Raw genomic sequence first — 13,493 nt, forward strand, 5'->3', positions numbered from 1 at the left:
CAATTTAGTGTTGCAGAAATTCACCAATTAAAAATAAATGTAAAATATAGTGTTTGTGTGGGTTTGTTGTTTTGCATAATTATAGAGATCTAGTTTTGTTTGGTGTCGTTGTTTTCAAGTAAATTATGATTTGCTAACTTGCTATGGTAAATCTTATTTTCTCATATCGCTGGACTACTAAGTTTGGGCTATTGGGTCACATGGGTTAAGATATGAATTGAATGATAGTATAAGTCTGCAATTTTTTAAGAGGATTGTAATTGGATTTACTTTTTATTGGATGCTCATCACTAGATTTTAGAAAGGGTCTTTGTAGCACAAAATTGATTCTTTTAATATTATTTTGAGGTTGGATGTTTCAAGTTTTAATTATCACTGATTGTTTAACATATATATATAGCTAATATGGTGTATATATTACCCTCTTTTAAGCAATATGTACTCGATCAACTTAGCCTATTGAAGTTGAAAAAATATATATATATATATATATATTATAAGGTTTTTTATCCGCACGATGTGCGGCTGTTTAATTGATTTGTCAAGCTTTTCAATATTAATATTAATAATCAATAAAATTCAGTTAAAGTGTTTTTTTATATTTATGAAGACAAAATTAGAAATAAAATTTATTAGTTGTTTATGTTTATGATACGGAAAAACTAATGTTCAACTAAATATGTTAAAAAGAAAAATGATATATTTATTCTTTATTTCATGAGTTCTTTGATGTTTATGTAATATAATTATTATGAAAAATCCATTCATTCTTGAATTAATTTACTAAATTTTTATGAATTATATAAAACTCAAGATATGCAATTATAATTAGTAAATAGGTTTGAATATCTTATCAAATTTTAGAATTTTTTCAAATATATTGTCAAAATAAATATAGAAATTAAACATATGATAAAATCATATGTTGTAATATGTGGGGAATTATAATAATAGATAGTTCAAAATAAACGTAAAAATGAATGATAGAACAAAACTATCTACTCTATAGAAAACAAATCATGTTATAAAAATCTTTAAAACCCAAGATTACCTCTAAAAACACATTATAACTATGATTTATATAAAAAAAAAATCATAACATTTAAGATTAATTATATAAAATATAAAAAAAATCATATCATTAAAAAAATATTATTTTGAATTCATAAATGAAAGAAACTTATCATCACGACAATCCTCTTGACTTTGCTTTTGCGGTTGGAATAACAAACCAATTTATTTGGTTTCTTTGCCTTGGTTTCGAATAGAAAAAGGCCTAAGAATTTATACATTTAGGTTTAGGTTATATCAATAAATATATTTGAATATATATTGTCTAGATTTGTAAGATACGATAATATCTGTCTATTTTTTTTTTATTTTTTTTGATATATCTATATTATATTTTTATTTATTATATATTTAATAAATATATATTGTTGAAAAAATATGAAGGTGACACGTAAGAAAAATCTTACGTGGCAAAGTCTAAAGATATTTTGAATTAATATAGATAGTTTTAAAAAGCTAAGATTCCTACTGTTTTATTAGATAGATATATATATTTTGAAAAGTGAATTTTACGTCAGACGCGTATGATGTGTGCTAATCGTACAACGAAAGGGTCCCGCACTAAGTGGATCTTAAATAGCCTTTTTCACCATACCACCTCCTTTATTGGAAAATACCGTTGAGGAGAACCTACCAAGGCTCGAACTCGAGACCTTGGAGTAAACTCCCCCGGGGCCCCGCATAGCAGGTTTAGTGAAACACCCCTGACCACTAGGATTTAACCCAATTGTTGAAATTGAAATATAAAATATAACAATTAAACATATTCATTATACTGTACATTAAAAATAGAGTATATATATCAAGTTTTATAACGATGCCAGCATAGTTACTCAAACATGTAAAAAAATTTGTTTGTGTTTTCAGCAACATGATCGAGTTACTCAAACAACCAAGCATGTGTAGATTGTTAAAAAAGAAATTCATTGTTGACATAAACACCAAATGAACACGCACTATAAAATGCCAGTTAAGATAGGGGGTTTTCGGGGCACACCCTCTTCTCATAAACCTATAGCGTTGGGACCATTCTGTATTTAAACAAAAGGGGTGTGCATAGAGTTTAAGCCGAGTTGGAAGCTACATATAAGTGACAAATAATAATAAGTCAAAAGTTACCATCACTTAAACTGACCCGGACTCAAAAACAACAAACTCATGACTTTCGATCCGAGATATGTCTAAAGAAGCTTAGATAATGATAAAAGATTGAAGACTGTGTTGCCATAAATATATGTCACCCGAGCTATGCATTTACTTGATTTTAATCTACTAGCATATGGTTTGTTGGTTTACAAAAGAAACCTCGTATTGGTTAATGAAAATTAAACTTTGATGGTGGATAGGGGTGATCAAAATGCGGGCCGACCCGTAAAACCCGTTGAACCGGCCCAGGGAAAAACTGAAACCGACGTAACCCGGTATAATGCGGTCCGGTCCACGGGCTTAATTTTCATGAAAATGCGGTCCACGGGTCGGGCCGGGCTAACCCGTGGAAAACCCAAAAACCCGTTGAACCCGAACTTCTTAATAATTAGAGATTCATTAGGACTCTTTCTTAATAACATATATACTTATTTGATTCTTGATTCTTGAATATTGTATTGTATTTAAGCTCGTTAGTTTAAGGACCACATCTACCGTCTATCAGTCTATGTATATATAATGATGCGTAAGCTTGTTATTGCATCTTGATTTTTAAATATTACTCGTATATTGTACTTTAAAACATAACGTGGCTAGTTACTACTGTAAACTGTTTGCTTGCTTTGTCGATAACTCAAGTTTAAAAAAGAGGTTCTGAAAATTAATAGTTCAAACTATATCGAGCGGTTGTTTTAGAAAATGGCATCAGATTGAATTTAAATGGATATAGGAAGATACCACCAATGAGGGTATTTGATATGTTGTAGCAAGTTACAACTATTACTGTATTACAGAACCCTGAGCATCTCCAATACATGACATGACTTGTTCATGAGGTTGAAGTGTGTTTATGCACTAATTGTACGGGCTCGGGATAGCCCGTTATAAAACCCAACCCGCACGATAACCCGGCCCGGACCAACCCAATGAAACATGGGCCGGTCCTCGGTCCACATATTTTGCAATTCTCGGGGCACGATATGGGCCGGGTTGAGTTCGGGTTGGGCCGGGTTCAGCCCATGATCACCCCTAATGATGGATACATGGGCTTCAAAATTGCAGTACATAAATTAATAACAAAATAGTAAGTAAAAGGCATATGGACTGCACATGACAAATAGTATAAATGGGAGACCATTTTATGTTTAAGGGTGCGGAGAGATTATAAATCGACTTAAAAGCTATAGAGAATAGACGAATAATAAATTTTTTTTTTAAAGTGAGTTTCAATTCAAACGTGTTAGAGGTAATTTTAAGATTGAACTAGGCCTTCTGAAGCATACCTTGCATCGTCTAACTACCATAATGAAACTGCCTTTTATTTTTTTTATTCGGATCGGATTTCTGGAACCGCGCCGACTCTTTATTCCGCCAACGACTGGCTGGAAATTATCTACCAGGGATTTTCTGGACCTCCAACCCCCTTTTTATGAAAAATTCCTTTGAGATAAGAACCCCAAGACTCAAACCTGATACCTTGGGTAAACTCACCCCCGGGGTCCACATAGTGGATTTAGAATATACCTCTGGCCACTAGGGTTTTATCCAGTGGTTAGTAGACCAATAATAATAAGTGAAAAGTTACGATCTTTAAGTTATATAGATAGAGATAGATTAATAGATTAAGATTATGATAAATAAATTAAGAAAGTAAATTGGGTGATGAAAATTAATACTTTCGATCAGTTTACATGCGGTTGATAGTGTAAACTGAAAAATTACCCTCTTTTAGTCAAATGGAAGGAAGGTACCCGTACGTTGCGGGCGTGGCGTGTGGTGGTGAAGATGGCGGCGATGGTGGCGAGGTAATATGTAACATCCTAAATTTTTTTGAAGGCAATTAAAATTAAACTTTATTATAGTTTTAACATTAAAATAGTTTTATAGTATTTTCTTTTTAGATACGGGATTAATTTAGTTGGAACTTTAGCGGATAGCGGATAAAGTACCTACTTAAAAATTAGGGAGGCGTGGCATAAGGAGAACATGCCAGCCATTTTACTCCTTTGTGAAATCATATTTCACTTCGCCAACCTTCTTCTTCTTTTTCTTTCAAATCATTATCTTCTAAATTCTTCCTTTAACAATTGATATCATTCTTCTCCACCTAACTTAAAGAAATTCATAATAATAATAATAATAATAATAATAATAATAATAATAATAATAATAATAATAATAATAATAATAATAATAATAATAATAATAATAATCTTTCTACATATCTTTTTATCAATTAAATTTGGGGTTTAATATTGAATGAATATCATAATAATAACATCCAAGGATTCTATCAAGTTAAAATTGGGAGACGGTGTCATGCATAAGTGTGTATATGTTGAAAATTACAAGAAAGGGGAAGAAGGAGATTTGTAATTCTTACATTCTAGTTGTTATTGTTCAAAGGTATAACTTTTATTCTATTATAATTAAATTAGGGTTCTTAGAAGTAATTAATTTGTGGTTTTGATGAAATGGGTCATTTAGATTAATTTCAATTTAGGGTTTTTGAATTGATAAGAATCGGGGGGTTTTTCTTAAAATGAGTTATTTACTTAAAATTAAGCTAGGGTTCATGAAAATTGTTAAATTAGGGATTTTTAAATGAGATGGTTATGTTGTAATGCTTTTCTAAATTCTTGCTTTTAATGGAGCATATTGATATGTGGTTGCATGAATATTTTGATAAAAGTGTTTTTAGTGATTTTATGGCCAAAGTAAGAAAATGAAAATTTTGAGTAATAATGTAATATGACTATATAGAAGTGATTATGAGAAGATGGAAATAATGATTTTTGAGTAAAATGTGTATGGTCATATTGATGAGATAATGAAATGGTGATTTTTGTATTAAAATGAGTTATGGCCATGGTGTTGTGAAGTAAAATGAGATTTTGAAAGAAGCAACTTTAGAGAATGTGAATTATGTAAAAATAGGGTTGGGCATTGAGATGCTAGAAAAGATTGTAATGTATGACTTGTTAGCCTTGTGTATCCATAGTTGTCGATTCGTTGTTTTCGACTCGACTCGAAATCCTAATTTTTGACGTGACTTGGATCGTAAAAGTCAGGATATTTGATAATCTATATTTTATTGTAGAAAAATAGTATTATATTTATATATTAAGTTAAAAATAAGTTTATAAAAATAAAAAATTTCAAAAAATAATAAATTATTTTGTGACTCGTAACTCGACTCGTGACTCGGAACACAACTAGGACTGACTCGCACCACAAAAAACGAGTCATGTTACGAGTCTGGAGCAAATACGAGTCATCCACCGAGTCGCCTCGTTTTTACTTCATTTTGACTCGACTCGTTCGAGTCGACTCGTGACTCGTACGAGTTTAACAACTATGTGTGTATGAGCTAATTGAGTTTGATGACCTTATATATGTAAATTGTGAATTATTGCTAGGTGGAAAACAATATGATTGTTAGATGGTCATCATGGATTTGGTTGTCGTGAAGGAGGTGAGTACTCCTGCATACGGTTATATGGACGTTGGGTTGATTACCATATGATGGTGGATTCCGTGTGTGGTAATCGATTTGGCGTTAGGGCCTAATTTGAGGCCGGGGCCTAAGAACCCCATAGTTGAATTGAGATGAGGCCTAAGAACCTCTTGTTCTATTGAAATAAAGCCTAAGAACCTTTGAGGCCTAAGAACCTCTTGAGATTATTGTTTAGCGTATATGGATCCATGTATATGTTGTTAGCGCAAAGGTGAGTATGCAAGTGATGGTATGACGATGCCATTGGCTACATGTGATAGTCCTTTGTGTGTTTTGCCCTCCTTCGTGTGTATAAGCGTATGCAATAGTATTCACTAAGCTTTGCTTACTTTTCAGTTGTTTACCCTTTTTATAGGTTGTCCCGGAAGTGGAAACAACATTTAATGCTTTGAAGATTATTGATGAATTGAATTGAATGTTGACTTTTGCGGTAAAATGGTATTGGTAATAGAACCCTTAGTGACCCCTTGTAACTTTTGGCTCTTGATATGATTTTGGTCATTTTGGATAAATTGTTGTATTGTCAAGTTGGAATCTTTGAGTCATGAAATTATAAGGATCTATAACTTGATATGGAGATTTAAGATAGTTTTGGTAATTTTGGGCAAACGCTAGGAATTGACCCGTTTGGTCATTGGTTTGTAAATTAAAATGTTTGATGAAAAGAAAGTCTCCTTATTTTGAGATATGTGTTTTCTTTCAAACTTTGGTGTTTTGGTTCCAGTGTTTGAGGTTAAATGTTTAAGATTTGGTGAAACTTTTGTGCGCAGAAAAATACGGATGCTTGCACAGCTTCTGCCAAAGCATCCGCAGGTTAAAACTCTAGCTTTCGCAGTTTAGGGCGGACATCCGCCTTAGCATCCGCCGTTCGCTGTCTTCGACACACCTTTTTCTCGAGTCATTGTTTGGTTTCTCCGAGTCCCAAAACTTGTTTACTAGTCTTATTACATCATTTAAAGAATATCTAATTTGTCATTTCTGGATTTGGAGTAATTTGGTTTTTGGCGAAAATGTTTAATATTTTTTTAAGTATAATTTAACTAAACTGTTTTCTTTTCTTTTCATTTTCATACTTTTGGGTCTAAAATGAGTTGAGTCGTTTCATAATAGCGGCGGCGGTAGTGGCGGTGACGGGTGGTGGTGGTGATGGCGGTAATTGGTGCTGATGTCGGTGGCGATAGTGGTGAGTAGTGTAGGTTATTGATGTAATGTGGATTAGATGTATTGTATATTATGCATTAACATGTGTATATTTTTGAAAGTTGAAAGTTGAAACTTAAAACCATATTTGCTTTATAATATAGTATTCGTATAAATAAAGTTAGGATTGATGGTTTAGAAATATAAGTTAGAAATTAAAAATTCGGCGTAAAGAATATGTGACATATGGACTTTCTAGCTAGATTTCATGAATATTGCTACATATATGATATACTTGTTTGTTTCGATTTACAAGGCAAATAAGAACTTATAAACCATACTAGTACGAGTCACTGCATTCCATAATTTAACATAAATAATGTATTGACTATGCTTTCATGAAATCTATAGCCATGATGGTACTTAGGTTCATGGGCTTCATATACTTGGTGCCATTGAATATTTCTTGCACGATGAGCCGGTTCGCCCTCTCAGTCGGATGGTAGCCATCCCAGTACACGTAGTTATCCCTATTCGGGCACAAATTTGATAACATTGTACAAAGCCCAAGCCCGTTATATAGTCCTTGTCCGCAACAAGCTTTACCACCCACCTCAAACCCTGCAAATGTATTCATATATAGATATTGGAATGTGAATGACATAACCAGCAAAATCAAATGGATAAATATAGAAAAATAACTCCATGTCTCCATGTATGATGAAATATTATTGCTAACATTACTCAATATTCAATAGCAAAGACTTAGCCCATCAGATATTATCCCTTATTCAGTAACAAAGACCTAGGCCCAAACCCAAAGAGTTAAACTATTTTGCCCATTACAATAAGAAAGACTTAACCCCAAATTAAAAGAGTTTTTTTGGCCAATTAATATTCATTAGAAGATAATGGGAAGCGATGTACTTAAAAATCTTTTTAATAAACCTTTGAATATCATGATTATTTGATAAATGTATTTCACTAATTTTCTCTCATAATTTCATCTTTTGATTTCTTCAAATAACACAATCTTATTGTTAGGAAATTTTTTAAAAGAATCAATCATTTTCCTAATAGAATATCATTTTATTTTAGTGGACAACAGATATTGACTGGCTTCTAGCAAAAGGACCATACCCATACCCATACTCATCTGTACTAGTTAAGTTGGACAACCCAAACCCTCATGAGAAGACCTACCACCCGAAGACTTATTACAGTAAAACTCGGTTTTGCTCGAACTATACCGGTTGACCATTGGTCAATGTCAGCCTTCATTGTACGGTAGCATTAACCATTGGTGAAGTAGGAATCGAACCTTGATGAACTTAATGACAAGGAACAATATTTACCATTTCATCAGTTAGTGGTGATATAATTTCAATCACTATTCTATAAACATGATATTATGATATTAATTGTATTATATTTTATATTTAAAATTTAAAATTGTAATCGTTTCAATGTTTCAAGAAGAAATAGAGACTAATTTAAGCATGTATAAGAAATTACCAAAGGCTTTAGGATTTTTGATGAAATCATGGTATAAATGATGTGCTTCTACGGAAATAAAGACATCACTCCCCAACTTCTTGTTCAAAAGACCAATCATCGACACAACTTGAGGGTTAAACAAGCTCGCAGCCTCCTGTAGCTCAACCGCACATTCCCCTTTCTGACTACGCAATGCCATTACGGACGGTGCACAACCTAGTGGCCCAGTAGCGGTCACTAGTACTTTACGAGCTCCCAGATCATAAAGCCTCTGCATAAAAATTATATGTATATATATTTCTTAAATTTTATTGTTTTGTTTTATTATTTTATCAATTAATTAATCAGAAGACAATGATAGAAGGGGTTATACTATACCTTTAGAATCTTTTCGTACTCGGTGACAAGTAATTTAACATAGTCGGGGAGTTGATATTGAAAGGATCGTAAAGACCTTCGCACCAAATAATAGTTGTTCACAAAATCGTTGCCTCCACAAGTGATCAAAACCAGGGCCTCGTTAACGAGTTTTTTTGTCTTCTCGGGTCCTATTAAATTAGCCACTCGTTTTTGGTATTGTTCAAAGAATGCTAGTTGGTATGGCATCCGAATGACGTTGACCTAATCACATATGAACTATTCAAAACGATGCACTCATATTATCACACAAAATTGTAAGACACTTTTCACTAGTTTATAGTATATTGTTTACATTAGTGCCAAACTAATGCTAGGAGAAAAATTATTTTGATCGAAATCGCAAATATTTTTAATGTACGTTTTATAAATTAGAAATAAGAGTAAAAAAAATAAAATCACACATTGATAGAATTAAAAGCTAAAAAATAAAGAAAGAAAGCTTACAAATTGAAATCCAGTATCATTAAGAATGCCGATACCCGCAGAAGCAAAGTTGGCACCATTTAGAAGCTTTTTACCATCTAGTTGTCGATCCAAGTACGGTAATAGTGGCTCCACCCCGATTTCCTCCGCTGAAGAATTTTAATTGGCGTTAAAAAACAATAATTACGTACAATAGTGTTTTGAACAATAAAATTTAAGAGTGTGTTTGGTTATATTTTTTACTTTTTCATTTTTAATTTTTTTAAAAATGAAAATGGTTTTCTATTTTGAATAACAAATGAAAATTTTATAAATATGTTCGAATTAGAAAATGTTATATTTATTTTCAATTTTAGAATAACTAAAAAACATGTTAGTAATATGATAAGAAAGGGAGGGAAGGATGAAAAAAGAAATATATTTAATAAAAACAAATAATTCAAAAGTTACTAATTGAGCAACCAAATCTAGTGCTTAATAAAGAAAATATATAAGTTACTAATTATATACATATGTAACCATGGTTTTTTATTTTATTGTATTTTTTTTTTTTTTTTTAAATTTTAGAGAAAACTCATTTTGAAAAAAACTCATCTACACTCTTTGAGCATTGAGATCCAAATTTACATCTAAAACATCTAAGATCTCAACTCTCAAGTTATTCGAAAAACCAATCCAAATATTTTATTATGTTTTTTTTTTTTAAAAAAGAAAATTTATGTAAAAGTTTTACCTATTTTTAGAATTTCCCCTTCATTCAAGTGAATTTATATCGTATATTTATTGTTATGTTTATACTGTTTCCTGTAGTGCACGAAGTATTAAAGTGAAAGAATGTGATAGAATAAAAATCATAATCCGTATTACACTATCTACTTATGAAATTAAATACACGAAACCTGTGCCATGAATGATCAATTTTGAATCTAGTTTGTAACTTCAAAATCATCAGTAAGACTAATACTTTATATTAATCTTTGGCCGAATTAGTATTGTTTATATCACCTAAAATTTAGGTCCTAAATTAGCTAGGAAAAAAAAATGTTGCGATGGATGAATATTCGACCTATGAGATCCGGGATATTTTTGCCATTACAAAAACGACCACTAGGACGATGCGTTGGATAATCAATCCCGTACGGAGGTAAATCAGCACGCGCAGTTGTCATCAAAAAATTGTTGTTTCCATTGTCTACCAATGAGTCGCCGAACACAAAAAATGCTCGAGGTTCATTCTTAGATACAGGACTGTTAGCGGGGATAGTGTCGACCCCAAACACGAGGTGATCATGAGATAAAATGAATAAAAGAAAGCAAGCTACTAGTATTAGGTGAGACATTGGGGTTTAAGGATATACTTGTTATGTATACGTTGATAGCTATAAGAAGAGTGGTGGAAAACAAAATGTATGAAGGGCTATTTATATAAGATTGAAAACGTGTTTACTTAATATACTTTTGATCGAGTTGACTTTTGACATGTATGTAACTCTGATAGTTACTCTTTCCAAATTAATAAAGAAAATTAGTGGATTTCATATGTCACCATCTTATAATTTTATGAGGATTTTTACCAGTCTTTAAGATGATTTATCATTTTCCTTTTGCTTATTGAACAAAAATTAATTTAACGATACTTTGTTGATCGCCAATGATCCATGGTGAACATATCCGGGTTTTACTCATAAGATGAAGGCTTAAATCTTCGATACGTCTTCGTAGAGTTTTTCTGAAATTGGTACAACTACATCTGTTCTTTGAATGGCTATATTAGATCCGCTAGCTATAATCTTCCGTAATTGGTTCACTCCGAATATAACAATGAATTTTAGTATTTAGTGGTCGTTAAAAAAAAAATTAAAATGCAGCCCTAATGGTTGTATATAATGTGCATAAAAATATTATACTTTTTATGGTAAGTAATTACGTATATAACTATTTAATACATCGTTACTATAGTTCTTAGGGCTTTATTTAGCAACGTTTAAAAAGAAGAATGCACATTATTAATTGAAACTAAAGATGTTGATAGAAGACTTTTTGTTTCGGTATCAAGATTATATGAAACACATACTCTATTTCATACATATATTTATCTTATTTTGCTTTTATCACTTCAAATTCCAATTTATGTTTGACGGTAAAAAGTCAATACTTCCTCCAAACTTGTTTTCGACCTTATGGTTGAAAAAATATATGACTTTTGGTGGTTGAAGAAAATTTTAAAAAAATTTCATCACAGAACATTAATGCTATTCTTTTATTAGCAAGAACTTTAATTGCTAGTGGTTGCAAGGTTTAAAATTTTCATCGTTCGTCACCAACATCATATGAATAGTTTTACTTTCATGGGTTGAAAGAGTATAATGTTTAAAAAGTCAAAACATATATTAATATTACTAGCATAGTAACATAGATGCCGCACAATGTGACAAGAGTAAGCTTTTTCATAAATGGCATACATTTTTTGATAGCAAATCAAATTAGTTTCATAGTGTAAAAACTAAAAAATAAGGCAAATTCTCTCTAGCTTCTTCATCTTTTTTTTTTTCTTTTCTTTTTTTTTTTCTGTCTTGGGGTGTTACATTAATCTTTTTATAGGAATGCAACTACACAAGTTCACATATACTTATATTGTATTATTGTGTCGACATGGAAATAGAACCCACTAGCAATAAAAATAGGTAATTACACATACTAAGAAGTAACAAGTCAGGGCCCAAGGTTTTTTAGTTTATTTTAAATTAAGAATTTTTTTAATTACTGTATTAAGTTAATAACATGCATAAAAAGAAAATTGTAACTTTCATATAAAAAGTTTATTGTTTGAATCGCATTAAAAAAATATATATACATTTTTATACACACTAATGACAATCTATAGAATTTTCATTAACAAAACTGTTATTATAATTATTCTATTAGGGATTTAGGGTATAATCTTTTCATGATTTAATCATCCAAGTTTCAAAACTTTGGTAGATTTAGTCATTTAGCTCGATATTGGATCTCACATGTCACATGTTAAGCCAAAAACCCATGGGCCTTGTACCCAAAACATAGCCGTATGCCCGAGCACGTATTTTGGGCTCTGCGTTGCGTAGAATTAAAAGTTGAAACCAATACCTTGTAGCTTGTCAGCTTGTGCTATAATTGCTATCTGCCTTACTGCCTATCTATATGACAAATAAATATGTCACATTACCTATATACTAAACACTTATAAGGATTTACAAGCCTTTTAAGCATGTAATGTACAAGTGCTAATAGCACATGATAATTTTTACTAATTTTCATTTGAACCCCCTATAGTTTGTATTTTTTAACTTTTTCACATGATAATTTTTACTAATCTTCATTTGAACCCCCTATAGTTTGTATTTTTTTAACTTTTATCCGACATCAAAGTTTTTGTTTTCATTTTTTTTGACACAAAACTTTTAAGTTCGCATGTTTTTATCAAACAACTTTCACATAGTTACATTTTACTTTTAAACATTTGCTTTCTGATTATTTTCATCCGTATTGTTATATATATAACGTTTTCAATATATAATAACTTTTTATCATCATTACCTCTTATATTCAATTAACATTTAAAAACTTAATATAAGTATTATTCTATGTTTTTATTTATCTTATTATTCCTTTACATTTTTTAATTGTTACATGTTTAGTTGTTTTTTTCTTGGAAAGTTTCTATCTTTTAGTCTTTATCCCACATAAAAGTTTTTGTTTTTATATTGTTAACACTAAACTTTTAGGATCTTATATTTTCATCAAACTACTTTCACACAACTATGGTTTTATTTTTAAAAATTTTGTTCTTTATTATTTTATTCCGTCTTTTTATATATTTAACGTTTTTAATATATAATAACTTTCATTATCGAAGTCTTACGTTCATGTAACATTTAAAGCATTATCATTGTTTATGTTTTTATACATCTTATTATTCTTTTTAAATTTTTCTTATTGTTATTGTTATATATTTAGTTGTCTTTTTTAAAGTTTGGATTCGAATATTTGACATAAATTTGAGCTTAAACTTTATCGTATAAAAAAAGTATTCCGCGGCAACGCGCGGGTACAATAACTAGTTTATTCATATATATATATATACATATATATATACATATATATATATATATATATTAAATCCTGTGCGTAAGTATGCGTGCTCACTCACAAGCCTCCGTTTTTATTAGTATATTTTTTTACTGACAGCCCTTTGTCTTTCTATAACTTTCTTAGTTTTACCGTCATTATTTTAATAATA

The 13,493-nt window shown here is 30.8% G+C and overlaps 1 protein-coding gene across 1 annotated transcript; it reads right to left on the bottom strand.

Moving 5' to 3' along the window:
* Positions 1–7,182: 7,182 nt before the first annotated feature.
* On the bottom strand, positions 7,183–10,554 carry LOC122587265 (GDSL esterase/lipase At5g18430-like). The gene is made up of 5 exons (XM_043759384.1): positions 10,281–10,554; positions 9,236–9,363; positions 8,750–8,992; positions 8,390–8,642; positions 7,183–7,495 (listed from the first exon to the last, which is right to left on the bottom strand). The coding sequence occupies exons 1-5, from the start codon at positions 10,552–10,554 to the stop codon at positions 7,263–7,265; spliced, it is 1,131 nt and encodes a 376-aa protein (XP_043615319.1). The 3' UTR covers positions 7,183–7,262.
* Between the last annotated feature and the right edge of the window lie 2,939 nt (positions 10,555–13,493).

This window comes from Erigeron canadensis, chromosome 1 (genome assembly GCF_010389155.1).
Source record: "Erigeron canadensis isolate Cc75 chromosome 1, C_canadensis_v1, whole genome shotgun sequence".
NCBI classification, from domain to species: domain Eukaryota; kingdom Viridiplantae; phylum Streptophyta; class Magnoliopsida; order Asterales; family Asteraceae; genus Erigeron; species Erigeron canadensis.

Coding starts and splice junctions, on each gene's coding strand:
- LOC122587265 (XM_043759384.1), bottom strand. CDS start 10,554: ATGTCTCACCTAATACTAGTAGCTTGCTTTCTTTTATTCATTTTATCT. Junction 8,993..9,235: donor ATGATACTGGATTTCAATTT/GTAAGCTTTCTT, acceptor ATATGTGATTAG/GTCAACGTCATTCGGATGCC. Junction 7,496..8,389: donor CAAAAATCCTAAAGCCTTTG/GTAATTTCTTAT, acceptor ATACATTTGCAG/GGTTTGAGGTGGGTGGTAAA.